This window comes from Monodelphis domestica, chromosome 6 (genome assembly GCF_027887165.1).
Source record: "Monodelphis domestica isolate mMonDom1 chromosome 6, mMonDom1.pri, whole genome shotgun sequence".
In the NCBI taxonomy this organism is placed as follows: Eukaryota; Metazoa; Chordata; class Mammalia; order Didelphimorphia; family Didelphidae; genus Monodelphis; species Monodelphis domestica.
Genome location: NC_077232.1, coordinates 221,448,209 through 221,466,030, shown reverse-complemented (window position 1 = coordinate 221,466,030; position 17,822 = coordinate 221,448,209). Strand labels below are relative to the sequence as shown.

The window sequence follows — 17,822 nt, the reverse complement described above, 5'->3', positions numbered from 1 at the left end:
AATGGCTCACATTTATACTGGATGTGAAGTCTGCAAAGTTCTTTAATCCCAAGGACCAGGTGAGGTAGGTAGTGATGCTGTGTCTATCTCAAGAAAAATGGTTTCTTTCTCCCAACTGGGAAGAACTCATTATCCATCTCACAGTCCATTGTAGTACCTGGTTAGAAGGACTTGATAGTTCTTTCCCAGAAGGTAGACTTGTGGGAGCTGGGCATGAGAATGTTAGGAAATGCCTGAGTAAAAAGCAGAGATTTGAGACTTTCTTTAGAGAACTAAGGTGAAGTAAAGAGGACTATATGTCCTATAAGATGCATCAGCCAAGTGAATAGTTGATTAGACAGTTAATATAAAAAAACAAATACAGTCAACATAACATAATGAAGAGCTAGCCTTGGCCTAAGAGAAACAGGTCAAGACCCAACTATTGACACCTACTGGTCATGTAAGACTAGGCAATCCCTTAACCCCTCAGTGCCTCAAGCAGTTCAATAAAACCTTAAATAATAAAGAAGGCGATTTATATTTATAAAAGAGGCTCCTCATATGTAGCTCCCTACAAAGACAAAAATCACATGTAACTTGTTTAAATCAGAAATTTACACTCTGAAAATAATCACTACTCTCCTAGAATTATAAAAATCAACTTCAGAAAGCCAGTGGAGTTGAGGCAGGATGAAATGTCTTTTTTTCCAGCTTGCTATACTCATACAAACCAAAGGGATATATATATATATATATATATATAAAATCTATATGGAGACTTCTACTATGGTTTATATTTTAAGGAGTAACCCAGTTTATACATTAATTCAAATGGTTTGATCCCACGAGGCTCCCCAACTAGCTACAGCAAAGGATTGGAGGCACGCAGGATAAGAGAACTGTGGCTACAATAGTCAACGTAACACCCACCTTTCTCCAGCCCCCAAGTCAGCTAGGGATGAATATACAATGTATCTGAGATTTGGGAAGTGGAGGCAGATAGAGAACTTTGTAAATCTGCAGGAAGGGATCCTATAACCAAGCCCTATGGACTAGGCATAGCAGGCACACAAAGGATTATTTTCTTAACTATCAAGTATGACTCAGTTGTTATTTTAGTCTTCTTACCTTTAACAAGAAATACATTATTTCACTTAAGAAATTATGTCTGTACTTGGTGTCTCATTTATTTTTACATCAACTGTTTCACACAAAAAGCAAGACTCCCAAAATTCTTTAAGATGCATCATTTACTTATAAACCAAATTTATTTTATTAATAAAAATGCTGAATACTTATTGCAATTAAGAAAATCCTCATTGTCTTTAGTATTTCCATTGTTTTCCTCATGAAATCTTCATCTATTACGTAAACAATTGCCCAAACTGCATCAAAAATATGCAACTTTTTCTTAAACAATTGTCTCTAAGCCATTGGCAACAACAAAAATTGCTTCATTTCTTCATGTAAACAGTCTCTGCTAAAGCAAGGAAAGCATTGGAAATGTATGGGCTTAAGTTTGGTTACTACCAACATTACCAAAGTTCACAGCTTATGGCTTTTCACAACACCAAAAATTTCATTTCATTTCAAACTAACACACATTAACAACCTGGTTAAGTAGCACCCACACCAGGGTCTAGAACCCATAAGCAAGCTGCACCACATTGTACCCAGGAGTTCTAGGCAGAAACAGCCTCCCACTTTTGTGACTCAAGATTTGCACCTAAAATGTACCTGACTACTATCTTTTGGATGAGCCACTTTAATTACTGTGATAATTATAACTCTCAAAGGTCACAAACCAAAGGAATCTAATTCAGGCCTCTCTGCAGAATGGGTAGACCCAGAGGAAGTATAATAAAATGTTTTTTATTGGAGGCTACAATTTAGATTTTAATGAAATTTTATTTATTTTCCAAAAACTTTTGAAGCATTCTTGTATTTTAACCCAACACTGCCACTACAGAAACTGCAATTTCGACAAAAGGAAAAAATAGATTTAACTTTTAACTTACTATTAACTAAAACTGAGGCAGTCTGAAGCCATAAGTTTTTAATCTCCCTTTTTTTTTTTAAACCAGAATTACTTTACTAAGTGCCTTCCAATTACCCAAAGCTTTTTCAGGACCCTATAACTTCTTAAATTTTATTTTTCAAAGCTTTTTCTCATACAATTCAATAGTATGTATGCACTTCGTGAGTATTTCTACTTAAAAGTCAGTAACAAGTTCATATTTCTATTTTTTAATGAAACCTCTTTCAAATAATTTTGGTTCTGAAGTTGATCTGGCTACTAAGCACTGATTAACCAATAGAATTGTGTGCCCTCAGAAATGTTCCTGGAGTCCAGGCCCTTAATTCAGGTACTATCCTTGCCCTGAACAAACTCACAAGTGAAACAGACTAATCAGTTATCACTAGACTATCCAGATTAAATGAGGTGTTACTATACTTTGCTTCCTAATTACACATCAAGTAAACAATTAAATAGCATCAGGCCAATCTTGGTTTGTCACTTCCATCAAACTCACTCAATGTGAGTAGAAGTCTTATAAATAATTAATGCTTTCTCAAACTTTCGCGACTATCCAGTAGCTCAAATAAAGTACTAGCTGAACAGCAGGCTGCTTGTTGTACACCACTGCTTTCTATGATCAAGCCATGCCCTTATCATTCAAGCTCAATTATAGTAGTTTTAGTGTCAGTCTAGGCGCCATATTTCCAAGCTGATATTAGTCCATATTACCTTAAGGGAGTTAAGTTTGCAAGGCCTGGGGGATCCAAGAAAAATTATTTTGTATTGGATGAGGGAAAGCTGGATCAAAGTAGGTTATCCTTCCTAATATTAGGGCTCCTCCTCATCCCATGGGCTGTTTTTCAAGCAGCATCCTTATGCTAAAAGTAACCCCCCATCTGAAACCTTTACCTTACTTTTCTTCCCTTGACACATTCAATCCTGAAGAAATATGTCAGAGTCCAAGACTAGGATTTATAAATGGGTTATATTAATTATAATAGCAACTCACTAAATTTGCATTTATAAAAAATGGTTGTTGTGAATAAAGATAAAAGACAATTTTTGTTAGGACATCAGAATAATTCTTAAGAAAGAAGAAGCCATTTGATTGTTCCCAATTATGTAACCACTGTGTTAAAATGTTTGCTCTTGAGAGGAAGTTTATTTATGGTTTCCTATTTGCAACTTTTAAGGCCAATTTATAAAAAGGTTTAATGTCAACTTCAAATTTGTTACCTGCTATATATCTTACAATTTGATTTGCACTGAATGTGAGCATGTATGCTAACTATGGCCAATTGCAGTTTGTTTATAACTTAGCATGCAAATGAACTGGTTTATATCTCTGAGGTCCCTTCTCTCAATTTCTGAGATACAAAAATGTTTAAAATAACTACAAATAAATTCCATGGAATGGTTCTCAGGATAACATCTACACTCACTTGTTCCCCCTCACAAGATGACATAACACTCAGGAAGCAGAGCACAAGGCATCCAGAGTTAACAAACATGATGACCAGATATGGCTCTGTAGAATGGCCTGTAAGCTGTGGCAAGCTGGTACTATTTTCATACCGTTAGTATCAAAGTATAGCCTGGTGGAAGCTTTTAAATAATCCCCATTCAATGACACTAGGCATGCTCACCAAGATAGACTTGTTAGAAAGGAGGATAAACCATGCTGAAATCTTCAATTCTCAGTGACAATGCTAAGAAGTTATATAAAGATATCACAGGAAGGAAAGTTTAAAAAAAAAGTACTTAAAAGACACACATTTGGTTCACTTAAGAGGCTTTAAAAATTTTTGTAACAGACAGGCTTATAGCATATAAAGAGGTATTTAGCCTTTTAAGTGGAGAAAATTGCTAGTTACCTGTATTAAAAAAAAAGAAATATGGGCATTCCTAAGTGACACTTAAGTCACTTTTAGCTATTTTGTAAACCAGACTTCTAATATATAACAATATATGACAGTATTTTGCCGGTTATCAGACATACTCAGAAAAGATACAAGAGAATGTCTACATCTGAATCACATCAAATGCTTATTTGCATGAATGGAAGGCATATAATACAGAGTTCTTATGACTCTACAGGCACCTGGAAGTTTTAACTACCCTTCATGCTCTTCACTTTATATTCCATAAGAATAATGGAAATGCAGAGAATACTTCAAACAGATATTTTACAAATCAAGACTATTTGAGGGTTTTTCAACTTTTATTAATAAGAAAGGTAATACTTCATTCAGGTGGCCAATTTCAAAAAAACTTTGTCACCTATTTACCTTTCCTTTCAGTTATGTTTTTCAATGTTGGCTCTTGTAAAAAAAACAAAAACCAAAAGAAACCTAATTTTTAAAAAAGTTACAACCAAAAGCAAGTTTTCTCTTGCTATTAGGGCAAAAGAAGAAGGAGCAAAAAGGAGCAAAGGGATGGGGCAAATGAGATAAAATTCATTAAGTATAAAAATATGTTGCTCAAATTCAGAATAATAATTTAATAATAACTCTTTGTTATTTCATATGTATCTGGGAATGGAATAGAGACATGTCCTGATCCTGTCACAAGAGGTAGAATTCCAGCATTTGGTACAACATTCCAAGAGAGGGTTAAAGTAACATTCCTGTTTCCCCTGAAAAAAGACAGATGATAATTAGTGGTCAGCAGAAATATTTGCAGCTTCATGACTAAAATCACTGAGCTCTAAATCATTTTATTTGCATATAGCTACTACTAAGAAGATCATCTTTGCCACTTGAACTCTGCTTCTACTTTGTTTCAAATGTAGAATCAAGAGAGGAATAAAGTTTTAACAGCAATTTGCAAGTGACTGCTGACCTATGCCTTAAAACATACTTATTAACAGCACCAATGAAAGTTTAAATTAAGAGTCCGCATCATATAATGGAAAGAACGTTCTAAACCTCATTGGCCCTCAGTGCTCTCCTGTTACATAAGAAGGTTGACTAGAGGTAAGGGCCCTCCCACTCTAACATTCTATGACTGTATAAAAGAAGTTCATGAGCCCCCAGCAATTTCCCAAGTTTTCAGTTATAGGTTCTACCGCTGTCATGAGTTGACTTAGTAATCCTGACTTTGAAAGTAAGCTCCTGCACTTCCTATACCTATAAAAGCAAAAACCACACCTCCAGGAGAAACACAGAATGAATAGACTCCTGTTTCTACTGCTACTACTCAAAGGATGTGGTATATTATACATGGAAAATTTGCTCTACTGTTCAAGTGGATCAAAGGAACAAAGATGGAGAGAGGAATTAGAAGGACTCATCTAGCCCACCCCCTCAGTTTCTATAGATAGGGAACTGAGGTCCCAGAGAAGTTCAGTCATGTGCCCATGATCACAACTTCTAGACTCCAAATCAAGAATAGCCCCTATATTGCACCCCACCCAGTGCCTATCCCCCTCTACCCTAAAAGGTTCTACAGTCAGTAAGTAAAAATATGCATAAATATTATTTTGTCTCTTGCCATTTTCTTCCCAGTAGTGAAATATTTTTTGTTTCATCTAGTTTCTCTTTCCCTCTCTTCTTTCACAAAAAACATGGTTAAACAGTTAAAATGGCATAAGTTGCTCACTTGAGACCATTTCCATCGTCAAAGAAAAAATATTTTGATTTCATATCTTTCAGCAGCAGCTTCGGATTATCGCCTCTCAGAATGATCTTGTCCCAAAGGACAACCTGGTTCAGAGCCTACATTGAAATGAGAATTAATTAGACAACTCTTCTAACACAACATCTGGTCAGTGCATATTAAAAGTAGCACTGATCCAAAGGAGACAGTTTAGTAAACATGCAATTTAACTTATATTAATCAGCCTGACTTTTAAGAAAATCTCTGCAATATTAATATTAAAACATGAAAGACAAGCAAAAATATGAAGAACCACATTTAGGCCATAGAGATGACCCTTTTACCACAAGGAAATCACAGTCCTTTCATTAAGCTGCAGGGTGGATCTAATGAGGTGCCACAACCTAAGGAGCTCCAGAGAGCAATTCCCCAACTGAAGTATCGGTTGACCTTTCAATACTCTCTTAAGTTTCCTAGGATCATACTTAGGATGCCTGATTCTACTTGGGGTGACTATGAATAATTGTTCGTGCCCTGCCCCCCCACACACACACATTTAAAAGGGCCCCAAATAGTGTCATAAGAATTTATGACTGTCTAGCAACTTCAGCTACCCCTACTTAACAAGAAGTTCCAGTCTCATACAGGAGATGCTGGATTATTAGGAATGGCTTGAAAAAAGAATCATTGCCTTTAAATAATTCATTTTCTTACCAGAAATGTTTAAAATAAAAACAATGTAGCCACAATGTAGTTCTCTCATGAATCCTATTAAGACCAGCTCTCTGCTGGTTTACACATAAACAATATTGCAATTTCCAAAATACAGATGAAAAACAATTGTGCAGTTATAATCTTAATTTCTAATGCACAAAAATTATTTTCTTTATATCAAAGAAAAAACGAGCCCCCAAATGTTAAAGAAATGAAAAGGAAGAAAAATTCCAATGACATTCCCTGTCTCATTCATTATCTTTATACAGCCCAGTTACTAAATGTATGGCCACTCTATTACGAAAAAAAATACATCTTTTTTAGTGTCCCAGGCATGACTGTAAGACTTCTTAAGAAATACAAACATTTGGAATGAAGGAATTTTGAGTTTGAATTTGGCCCTGCTACTTATAAGTCACCTGCTTCTTTGGGCCTCAGTTTCCTCCACTGTAACACGACAGAGCTCAACTAAATGCTTTGTCCCTTCCAGTTCAAATCTGGGTGAACTTAATAGAGAAGTACATGATTATTACAAAACCTAAACTTACCATCATTGCCATTCAGATTTTAAATCTCTCAAAGCATCTTGGTCAAATACCAAAGCAAACTCATTAGTTACACAGGAGAAAAATAGAGTAAACTGGACTACTTCTCACAAATTATTAATTTGTTTATGCTATCCCAGACACAAAAAAATTACTAGGGAGGCAGAAAATCCAGGTGAATTTCTGAGCTTGTTAAATGCTCAATTATTATGCTGGTGTTTACTCTTTTGCTCTCATGCCTAGTTTATGAACTGCTTGTTTTGAAAGCTGATGTTTTAAGGGGTTCGGTTAAAGCAACCAACCAAATCAAAATGTGAGAACAGACATATAATATGCCAATCTGCTAATTGCTGCTTAACATTGGCTATTGTCAAAGAATAGTTTAAATGACATGTAAAAACCACGACTACCTTCACCACTGTCCCTTAGGCTACTGCACCAAAATAAGATTTTATATGGAAACCCAGACACAAAAGAAATAATTTTACATTTTAATTCTTCTTTCTAAATAACAGAACCATGAATTTTATTAACCTCTGCATAAAACATGCTGGGATTCCTTATAATTCTTATGGTGGCTTTTCTAATTTGTTCCATGAAAATAAAGTATGAAGTGAAACAACATGCTAGCTAGGTTAGTTTCATTAGAATGATGCTATAAATGTCAAAACTGAGCAATCAGCCAATGAATATTACCAGAAAGGTTTTATGTTTCTATGGTCAAGGCTGATTATAAGGTCTATTCTTTTAATATGTGTTCTTGGTAATGTTATTGCACAATGGGTCTTGGTCTGAACAATCTCATAAAGGATGAACTTACTCCCTGTGGCATGTTTGTTACACTAAGTATATTTTAAGCATGTTAACAATGATATAGAATTTTATGGCTATCAATGTACTTTACAATATGTGAAGAAATGAAGAGTAAATGACTTGGCACAAGGTCACCCAGTTAGTTAATATCTAAATCAAGGGTAGAACTAAGGTCTTCCTGACTCCAAGTCCAACACTCTACCGAGACTGTACCACCTGCCCATCTATGTTTCCACTAGGCAATGTGGGCCACTTAACTCTTAAATTTCTAGGGGAACCAATGTTAAACATAGATACTTCAAGTGAAATGATTTCAACTCTTACCAATTTTGGCACAATTAACTACAAATTTACATCAACAACTATCAATAGCTTATTGACAGAAAGTCTTGCATAAAACAAACTATTAACATAAAACAGTCAGAAAACCAAAGCACAATTGAGTAAGAGTCTTGGCTTTGTGATTTACTGTCTATCCCATCTCAGTTATTCCTCTCCTTCCCTCAACATACTTGAGCAATAATGTAAAAAAATGACAGGTACTGCTTTCTGTAGAATTTGGGTGATTTACTTTTTAATATGTGGGATTTCTCTTAAGAGAAGAAAGATGAGAGGAGGAAGAGACCGGAGGAAAGAAGAGAAAGAAAAAGAGAAGGAAAAGGAGAAGAGGAAAAGGCAAGAAGAAGAGAAAGGTCATGGAAAAGGAGAGAGAGGAGAAGGAAGAGAAGGACAAAAGAGGAATAAGGAGAAAAGGAGAAAGAAATAGAGAAAAAGGAAATGAGGCTAAGGAGGAAGGAAAAGGAGAAAAAGCTGGGAAGAAAAAGAAAGGGAGGAGAATAAAGAGGAGGAGAGGAAGAGAATCAGAGAGAAGAGGAGGAATTCCCACCATTATGTGGCATGTTTTAATAATTAAAGGTGGCACTTGCCTCACTACTTATTTTTTTAAACATTCCAATAGTGGTATTTTTTAGAAGAATGGAAAACAGTGATCGTGATAATTAAGTCTAAATATCTAAATTATAAATACCATAAAACCTCCAAATCATAGAAACATGGAAAATTATGAACATATAGTATATGAAAACTCTAGAACACCCACCACTAACATTTTGCAAAAAAGTTGGCATATAATCAAACATGCAAAAGAAAATTTTCAGCAAAGTATTTCCACTAATTTCAAGAATTTGGTCTGATAAGATTCCAAATCTGCACAGGTTAACAAAGGTTTATGGTCCCCCAACTCTCCTCCAGCCTCGCTGAAGACATAGTGATCTAGTTTAAACTAAATCATTCTAAAATCTACCTCTCACAATGTTTTTGTAAAATGAAATAATATGTGTTAAAGGGCTTTACAAATTTTAAACCTAGAGACCACTTTCTAGATTCACACTCAGGCTAAAAACAGTCCCAAAGAAGTGACAGGGAGGGCTGTGGAAAGAGCCTGGTATCACCACATCAAGTTCTCATAGCTTTCTCTCTCTTTAAGCTCATTACCAATATGGTACAAAGAATTTCAATTTTTTACAGGAAAATACATGTCATGTAACTCATTTCTGATGCTAATTTTAAGTAGTTTTTAAGTTAATATACATTTCCAAATATACATGATACATATATACTTACATTATTTTTTGTTGAATATTCTGCTGATAAATATAGAAACAACTGCTTTACATTCCAATCAAATATATTCTCTAGATGTAAAAAAAAATTAAGGAACAAAGACATAGAAAACAGCACACAACTTTAATGGTCAGTTCTCAATTATTCAAAGATTTCTAACAGAATATTCTGACATAAGAATGTTGTTCTTCAATCACCCAATATGCTAGTCATTTTCCCTTCTGTAATTAAGTATATCAAAAGATCTTAGATTAAGAGCTAAAGGGACCCTGGAGATCATCAAAGTTTTGCCCTTCCTTTTACAGATGAAGAAAATGAGATTAAATGACTTACTCCAGATTACATAGAAAAATATATTGGAACCTATGTGCTCCAAGTCTAGTACTCTTTCCATTATAACATATTGACTCTTAGTATGCACTTCTGTCTGTGAAAAATTAGCTATAAATCTGCCACAAAAAGAAGGGAAAATACCAGAAATTTGGGAGATTTTTAAATTAATCATTGCCCTCTTTCCCTCCACTACAGAAAGGAAGGGAAGGTAGCACAGAATCCAAGTTCAATCTAAGTTATTATTACAAAGGAGAAAACTAAGATCTGTAGGTTGAAATTATTTGACTGAAATCACATACTAAAATGATGCTTATTGGCTGAAACTTCACGATATATATATATTTGCTTTAATAGAAAAATAAACATAATCTGTTTACCAGGTTTTTGCAAGTAACAGTATCTAAGTCAGAGTTGTGTGAGAATCAGTGAGGTAATATATGTAAAGAGTTTTACATATCTTAAAGTAATATATAAATCATAGTTACTATGATTAGTAAACCAAGTAACATCAGTGTGCTAGGTCACTATAAACAAGTTTACTTCTCTGACCTTGTTTTCCTTATTTGTAAAATGAAGGAACTACCTAGACTAGATCTAGGTCTCTTCCAGCTCCAATTCCCAAAATTAATAAAGGACTCAAAATCTACTTTTCTGTGAAATATCAAATTCACATTGTAAAATTTAAAGTAAAAAGAAGCATCTATGACTATGAAACAGGGAGATCTGGGTTCAAGTCCAGCCTCTGATACATATTGACTATATTACAACTGGGGCAAATCACTTAACTGCCCAGTGCTGTAGATGCCTACCTATACTGGTAAAGATAGTCTTGCCATCAAAAGTTCCTTATGCCAATAAAATTACAAGCCCAGTACAAAAAGAAAATAATGAAATTATCTTACAGCATTATGTGCACTGTGGATCCTTTTCCTAAACCAATCACTGTACAATGAACCTACATTGCCATTTTAAACTGAGCAAAATATTTAAAATAAATTTCAACTATTTTCAGTGCTTAGCACAGTGCCTAGCACATAGCAGGCACTTAGTAAATGTTTATTATTATTAATTGAATGATTGAAATAATCAGATCAAATGTTATAAACTGTGTTATTTTTAATTAATTAAAAACAAAGTATCTCACAGAATGGCAATTCAAATAATTTTGTGCCTATTACATCTATATGCAAGTATATAGGACATTTACAGAACTAGCACTTCCACAGGTTGTAATCTGTACTTTGTTTTAGTAAGCTGATAAATATGCACTGGAATGCAAACATACTTAACAAATTACTACTGATATCAATTAGAGAGAAATATTTGAATGAACCAAGGAATGGAGAGCTAATTAATATAAGAATATTTAAATAAACCAACGAATAATTTTTTAATCTGAAAATTTTCAGTCTAATCCAAGCTCCTCAGCAATAATGGGTTAAAGATGACCACAGAGGCCTGAAAGTAAGTCACAGAAAATATTTAATGTAACAAATGAACTTAATTCCCTTTTTATTTTTTTAAAAAAAGCAAGAACCTTGCTTTCACAGTAGCTTACTTATAAGACACTAGCCCTGGCACAAAAGAGAGTATCTTCTGTTTAAGTACACTTAGAGAAAGAGTTCTTAACCTTTCCTGTTCCAAGGAGTCCTTTTAGCTCTTTGGTGAAGCCCGCTCCCTTTATACAAAAGAAAGTTACAAATTAAAAATGAAATTATAAAGGAAACTAGTTATGTTGAAAGTTATCTTTTTTTTTTAATTTTACAGACCCCAGTTGAAGAATCCCTGATATGGAAAAATATGCTTGATACAAATGCCCTTATCCTTTTGTATATTGGCAAAGTAGGAATGGCAGGAGAGGGCTGTCTCAATAAAACAGTTGAGACCAGACCTAGAAGTGATTTAAGGTGCTTCCAAACCAAGAATGGTCTAATAAATTGAGGTGGGAAAAAAGACATTCACAATTTTCAGGAAGGCATGGTTGGCAGAAGCCAAAAAACTGGAGGGCCTAGATAAGCTATTAAATCCAATCATAAAATGACTTCTTCAATTTTAAATAATTCTGTCCTGCCTGTGAAATCATATATGCTATAAAAGGATAGTAACTGTCAACTGAGATAGTAAACTGACACCACAAACATGTAACCTAACATTACACAAGCAAACTGCTACATAAAACTGCTACTGAAACAGCATTGATGGCTCCTGGGTTACAGGATATTAGATGCACTTTCTATATAGTTTGAGTATTAGTAATTATTCATTCTACCCTGATTTTGTTCTAAAAGAAACTTTTAAAAGTGCAAAATCTCATTTTTGATGGATTAGATTTATGTAATATTTCTTCTGAATAATTCCAGGCCTGGTCACCATGTATATTTTCTTGAAGTATGAAAAAAATATCGATGTAGAGAGGAGCAGTTATTATTAATCTTGTTTTGCTAATAAAGAAACTGGGGTACAGAGATTAAATAATTTTTTTAAGCAACATCCAAGTTAGAGACAAATTCACAGTTATAAATGAGGTGTTCTGAAGTTCAAATCAGTTTTTTCCCCCTTCATTAGAATCTTTCAAATGTTTTAATTCAGCTTACTATAAACTTAAAATAACTGAAATTTATGTGTATTTTTGCTTTTTTTTTTTCCATAAAGGATATCGGCTGTTACATCAAATGTAATGAATCCCAGGTCACTTCGTTCTCTAGGTCCAGTGAAGTCTTCTACATTTTTTCTGAAAATAAACATGAGTTTTATAATCCTTTAAGCATAAAAAGTCACAGAGTTTCCATGTCTGCAATTTCTTAAGAGAACTGAATCCTCCTGTACAATACATATACAATACAAAACAGCTTATTCCAAACATATGTGTGTCTCCTGGTCAGTTCTATGCTATATAAAAATAAGTAGACATATAAACTGAAGAATTAGGGCTACCCTGGATACATAAAAATGTTATAAATCTAAAAAAAAGATGGACATTGAGCCCAACTGAAAGGAAATAGCATAAGTCTTAAGTAAATATCAAAGAAGGCCATCAGCTGTCTTCATATGCTTTAAGAGTTCCTGAAAAAAAAATTGCAAGAAATCCTTGAAATTAGGCAATTTCATAAATAGATAGAAAACGTTTTCACTGAAGGAGATATAGAAAATAAAAGTAAATTAACCAATGGCTAAGGGCAGCAGAGCAAACCAAACCAATGGGGGTAGGTAGCAGAGGAAGAGTGATTTAGAAGAGCTCTCAGAGTTAAAAAAAAAATTGCAGGAAAGCCTTGAAATTAGGCAATTTCATAAATAGAAAATGTTTTCACTGAAGATGTAGAAAATAAAAGTAAATTAACCAATGGCTAAGGGCAGCAGAGCAAACCAAACCAACGGGGGTAAGTTAACAGGAAGAGTGATTTAGAAGAGCCCTCAGAGTTAAATACCTGACAAGAAAGGTCCAAAGTTAAAGCTGAAAGCAACAGGGAATCAGCTTGACTAGACAGGAAAGAGACGAAGAGAAAGAATATTATGTCTGTCAAGATAAATAAGCATAGAATAGAAGACGGTTTTAGAAAGATTTTTTTTAAGACTACAGGCAACTGCGGCAATAACATGTCGGTATCCTATTTCGTTATGATCATTTCAGAACTGTCAGAAAATTCCCATCCTAAAAACAGCACAAGCTTAAATAAAACAAAAAGGGGGGGGGGGGCGGAAGCAGTGAGAGAGTATCTTTTCACAAAATGCACCGAGGATTTCCCAAAAACCTCAGCAGGTGCGAATCTGGGGTATGGACGAATAAATTTTCCAAGGAAAATCTTAAAAGCGAGAGAGGGAGGAACAAGTCCAATTCAAATGTATGTAAGCATCGTAAAGATAGTTGGGAAAGGTCTAAGAAAACAAAAATAACAATACCAAGGTTTAAGAGATCTCAAAGTGCTTTGTCTCTGTCAGGGGAAAAAGTTGCAGGGTTGGAACAGTCATGAAATCAGGAATACACGAAATGAGAAATAAACCCAGGGAGGAGTGCAAACAGGAACCACACTCTAGCGGGCACACTGCAGATGTGCCAGGAGGGGTAGGGAAGGGGCAGGCGCCGGCCTCGGCAGAGCCGGAGTTGGCTGGTGTGGGGCTCCCTCATTGGCCCGCGCGGGGGAGGAGGGAAGTGAAGGAGCAGGAAGGAGGGCTGCAGTCTCTGACCTGAATTAGGGGAGCCAAGAGAGCAAGCCTAAGAACTTAACCCGGGATGGGTGTGCAAGCAGATAGGGGGTTGGGAGTTGGGGGTGGCCCGGCAGGGCGGGTGAGGATGGGGGAGGGAGGAGGCTGGCCCTAGGGTAGCTACAGGGTAAAGCCAGCGGGGTAGCGCAGCCCGGCCAGGAGCGGGGCTGGAGAGGAGGCTCCCCCAGCCGCCAACGCACACCCCCTGCCCCGTCCCGCACTCACAGCATGATTCGGGAGACGTGGACTCGGACCGGGACCCTTCTGTCTTTGAAGGCGGTGGTGATGAAGCAGCCGAAGGTCAGCGCCGCCATCACGCTCAGCGAGAAGGCGAACAGCGAGTTCGCCCGCGACAGAACCGTGTTCATCGCGGCGGATCAGCTCGGCTTGGCCCCTCGCACTCGCTCCCCGCCGCCCGCCCTCCTTCACACACGCTCCTGCTCACGCCACACGCCACACGCACCCCCACACACACCCGGCTCGGCTCCGGCCCGGCTTGCTTCTCTCCCCACCGCCCTGGGCGCGCGCGCGCCTCCCGGGAGCGAGCGCGCCGCCACCGAAACCCCGGCCCACCCCCGCACCTCCCCCCACCCCGCCCGAGGGGCGCGACTCCGCGAGAGAGGCGGACGCGATCTTACCCCCGCCCCCGATCTGCTCCGCCCCTTCCCGCGCGCGCACTGACAGACGGGGCGCGGCCCCGAAGTCGACGGAAGCCAAGCGGAGGAAAGGCGGACAAGGTCCTGAAACCTTCTCTCCCTCCCCCTCACGCCGCAGTCTGTGTGACCCGTAGCCAATCAGAGAGGCACAAGGCGCGAAGGCAGGAGAACAGGAGGAGCGTGTTTCGCGCACTGACGCTTTCGTCATGGGGGCCCGCCCACCGTTTGTAGCCCCGCCCCTTGGCCCCGCCCCTCCCTTTCTCTCACCTCTCTCTTAGATCTAAGGAGGGGCTAAGCAGTGTCAGGTCAAGCAGGGGGTGGGGCTCGCATCCTCCCGCTCATTTCTCTGCAGGGTTTGGAAAGCTTTGCCTGAAGACTCTTCTTTGCCTATGGTGGGCTCCATCTGGCAGTTTAAATCTCATTCATTCCAGAGCAGATCAGTGCATGGGAAAGGAAAGGACTTTGTAAAAAACGCCCTGACCGCCCCCAGCCTCAGAAACCGAACAAAAACTGAACAGACCCGACATGGGTGAAGTTGGGGCATTTGTGTCCTGACCCTGGGCTCAGAGAGAGGCCCTGGGCTAGTGTTCCAATTTAATTTACTACGGCTCAATTTAACAAATCTATATGGAGTTTGTAAATATTTAAAATGTGCTGGGGAATGTGAAAACAAAACCAAAATAATAATAAACTGCATTTCTTATCCTTAAGAGCTTATATTCTATTATTCCCTTTTTTAGTGTATGAACTGTTTGAGTGCAGCATGTCTACTACGTGCTAGGCCCTGGAGACAGACTAATAAAAAGGAAAGACTCCCTGCATTATCCTGAGGGAGTAACAGGATATAGACCAGTAAGTCTATATAAGGAATATATAAAGTTTCACAAAGCAATTTCAAGAGGGAGTTCTTATAATGGGAGGGGCTGGGGAAAACCTGGTAGAGGTCCTGAGCTTATTTGAAGAAAGGTAGAAAAGGCAGAGGTTTTGAGGGAATGATGTCAAATACAAGGAACAGTTAGCAAGCCATTTTTACTGGAACTGAGAGTGCATGAAGGAGAATGATGGGAAATAAGCCTGGAGTTAAAGGGACCCAGCTGATGCCAGGTTTAGCATGAGTAAGAACTTTGTATTTTACTTCCTCCTCCTAGGCAAGGAGAGGCCAGAGAGGGTTTTTAAGTGGAGGAGAGGAGAGTGGCATAACCAGGACAGTGTTTTAGGAAGATCATTCTGGCTGCTTTTGGAGGATAGGTTAAGAGGGAAGAGACTAATGGCCAAGAAATTTAATAATAAGCTATTGGAATATTCCAAGCAAGAGATTAGAAAAGAAAATGGAATAAATACAAGAGGTGTTGTGGAGGCAGAACTGACAAGACCTGGCAACTGAAGGAGAAGGAAGAATCCAAAATACCCCAAGGTTGTGAACCCTCATGCCTGGAAGGATGGTAGGGCCATCAATTGAAAAGGGAGTTTCAAGGAATGATATTTTTGAAGAGTATTAATTACCATTTTGGACAGGTTGAGTGTGATACCTATAAAATATTCATCCAAGTAAAGATATCCAGAAAACAGCAATACTGGACTTGAGTTCAGAAAAGTGAGTAAGGGTGGATATAGAGCTTTGTCACCCATCTAGAGATGATTGATAATTGAACCCAATGGAAGGTAAAAACACTCTAGAATATTGCAAATGCAGCTAAGCTAGCTCTCCTTGCTTTTATTCATTTCTGGGCCAACTCACCATCCATCTGCAATAGCTAGGTATCCAAGACATGTCATAATAGATTAACTCCAAGGGATATCTGACTATTTCTTCTAAGGATCCATAGAAGATCCTGGATCCATGATTCAATTAGTATATGTGTGCTTCCTTTACCCAAGCAAATTGCACCCCCTCTAAAACTTGGTAGTCTTTAAGAATGACTTTGCTTGAAAAATTCATCACTTAATGTGATGAATTCAAGTTCATCTATTAATAAGCTCCCCAACATTAGTGTGGGTTTGTTCTGAAGTCACACTCAAAAAGTCTTGACAGTTTAGTAAGATTTGCCAGAAATTGTGTTCCACTGGCATTGCCTTTAAGAAGTCAGTGTCTCAAAAAAAAAAAAAATATATATATATATATAAATTAATTAATTAAAGAAAAAAGTCAGTGTATTTTAGTGAAGGGTCTTTTAGCTGCATGTCAGAATAAGAATGGTCTGTGTCATTCTTACATTTTTAATATGGAAGTCTTAAGCTTTAAAAGTCTTATGTAATAACTCATTTATTCAGTGCTTTATGATTTACAAAGTGGCTTCCTCACAACCCTGTGAAGTAAGTAGTATTATCATCACCCACCTATTACAAATGAGGAAATTGAATCACAAAGAGTTTAAGTTAATTGGCTAAGGTAAATCACAGCCAGGAACAATAAAAGATGGGTCTTTAATTTTAGGCTAATTCCCAATCAGTAAAATTTCAGACTATATTTGGTAGATTTCAGGTTGTGTATATGTATATGTTTAATAAACTCTTGTGTTTTTATTTTGGTTTAATATCACCTACCTTCCCCTTTCTATCCTCTTTCTTTTGCCCTTCCCAGAAAGCCATCCCATATCATCATATAATCAGAAATCATTCCCAACCCCAGACAACTCCTACATAAGCTTTTTTTCTCCTCCTCCTTCTCTCTTCTGGGCAGTTTCGTTGGAGAAAGTGACAAAACACCAAAGATATGGCCTGATACAAATCTGTGTTGTATGAATTCAGCCAAATTTTTTCTGCTGCTTAACAATCTTTTTATTCATCTATTATTATTTTTATCTTCTTGATTCCACAGTGTGTTCCTCACAGCAGCTGTTCCAAACCTCCTCCTCTTCTAGTCTCCAATCCTGTCCTTTCTTGGCAAGTGATCTGACCTCCTACTTTCTTTCAAAATTGGAGACCATCCAGAAAGAACTCCCTCAATCTTCTCTTACTCCCACTACTAAGTGTCTCTTTCTTTACCCCTATCTCTTAAATCTTCCATCCTATTTTAGGAGAGGCAGTTTTCTAGCTTTCCAAGGCTAACTATTTAGCACCTTCCCACTTCCTCTGTGACCTGGATTCTTTAATTATCCCTTCCCTCTTTTCTTCATTCTGTTCTTTTCTACCAGCTTTTACCCCTTTACCTTTAAAGATCATTCAATCAACAGGCATTTATTTAGTGTTTACTGTATGGCAGGTGATGTTCTAAAACTGAGGGCAAAAAGATAAAAGAAAAACAAGAATTTATATTCAAATGGGGAAACAGTATGTACATATACAAATATAAGCATAATGTATATATAGTAAGGACTGTTTCCCCACATGTAGCATAAA

The 17,822-nt window shown here is 37.2% G+C and overlaps 1 protein-coding gene across 1 annotated transcript; it reads right to left on the bottom strand.

The window, feature by feature from the left end:
- Positions 1-1,214: 1,214 nt before the first annotated feature.
- Positions 1,215-14,435, bottom strand: SPCS3 (signal peptidase complex subunit 3). Its single transcript, XM_001371218.4, has 5 exons — positions 14,053-14,435; positions 12,285-12,358; positions 9,295-9,371; positions 5,603-5,718; positions 1,215-4,637 (listed from the first exon to the last, which is right to left on the bottom strand). The coding sequence occupies exons 1-5, from the start codon at positions 14,193-14,195 to the stop codon at positions 4,502-4,504; spliced, it is 546 nt and encodes a 181-aa protein (XP_001371255.1). The 5' UTR covers positions 14,196-14,435; the 3' UTR covers positions 1,215-4,501.
- Between the last annotated feature and the right edge of the window lie 3,387 nt (positions 14,436-17,822).

Bases quoted from the DNA above. Each gene is read 5' to 3' on its own strand.
- SPCS3 (XM_001371218.4), bottom strand. From the start codon at position 14,195: ATGAACACGGTTCTGTCGCGGGCGAACTCGCTGTTCGCCTTCTCGCTG. The intron at 12,359-14,052 runs GTGAGTGCGGGA...GTTTATTTTCAG, and splicing joins CACGTCTCCCGAATCATGCT to AAAAAATGTAGAAGACTTCA. The intron at 5,719-9,294 runs GTAAGTATATAT...ATTTCAATGTAG, and splicing joins AATATTCAACAAAAAATAAT to GCTCTGAACCAGGTTGTCCT.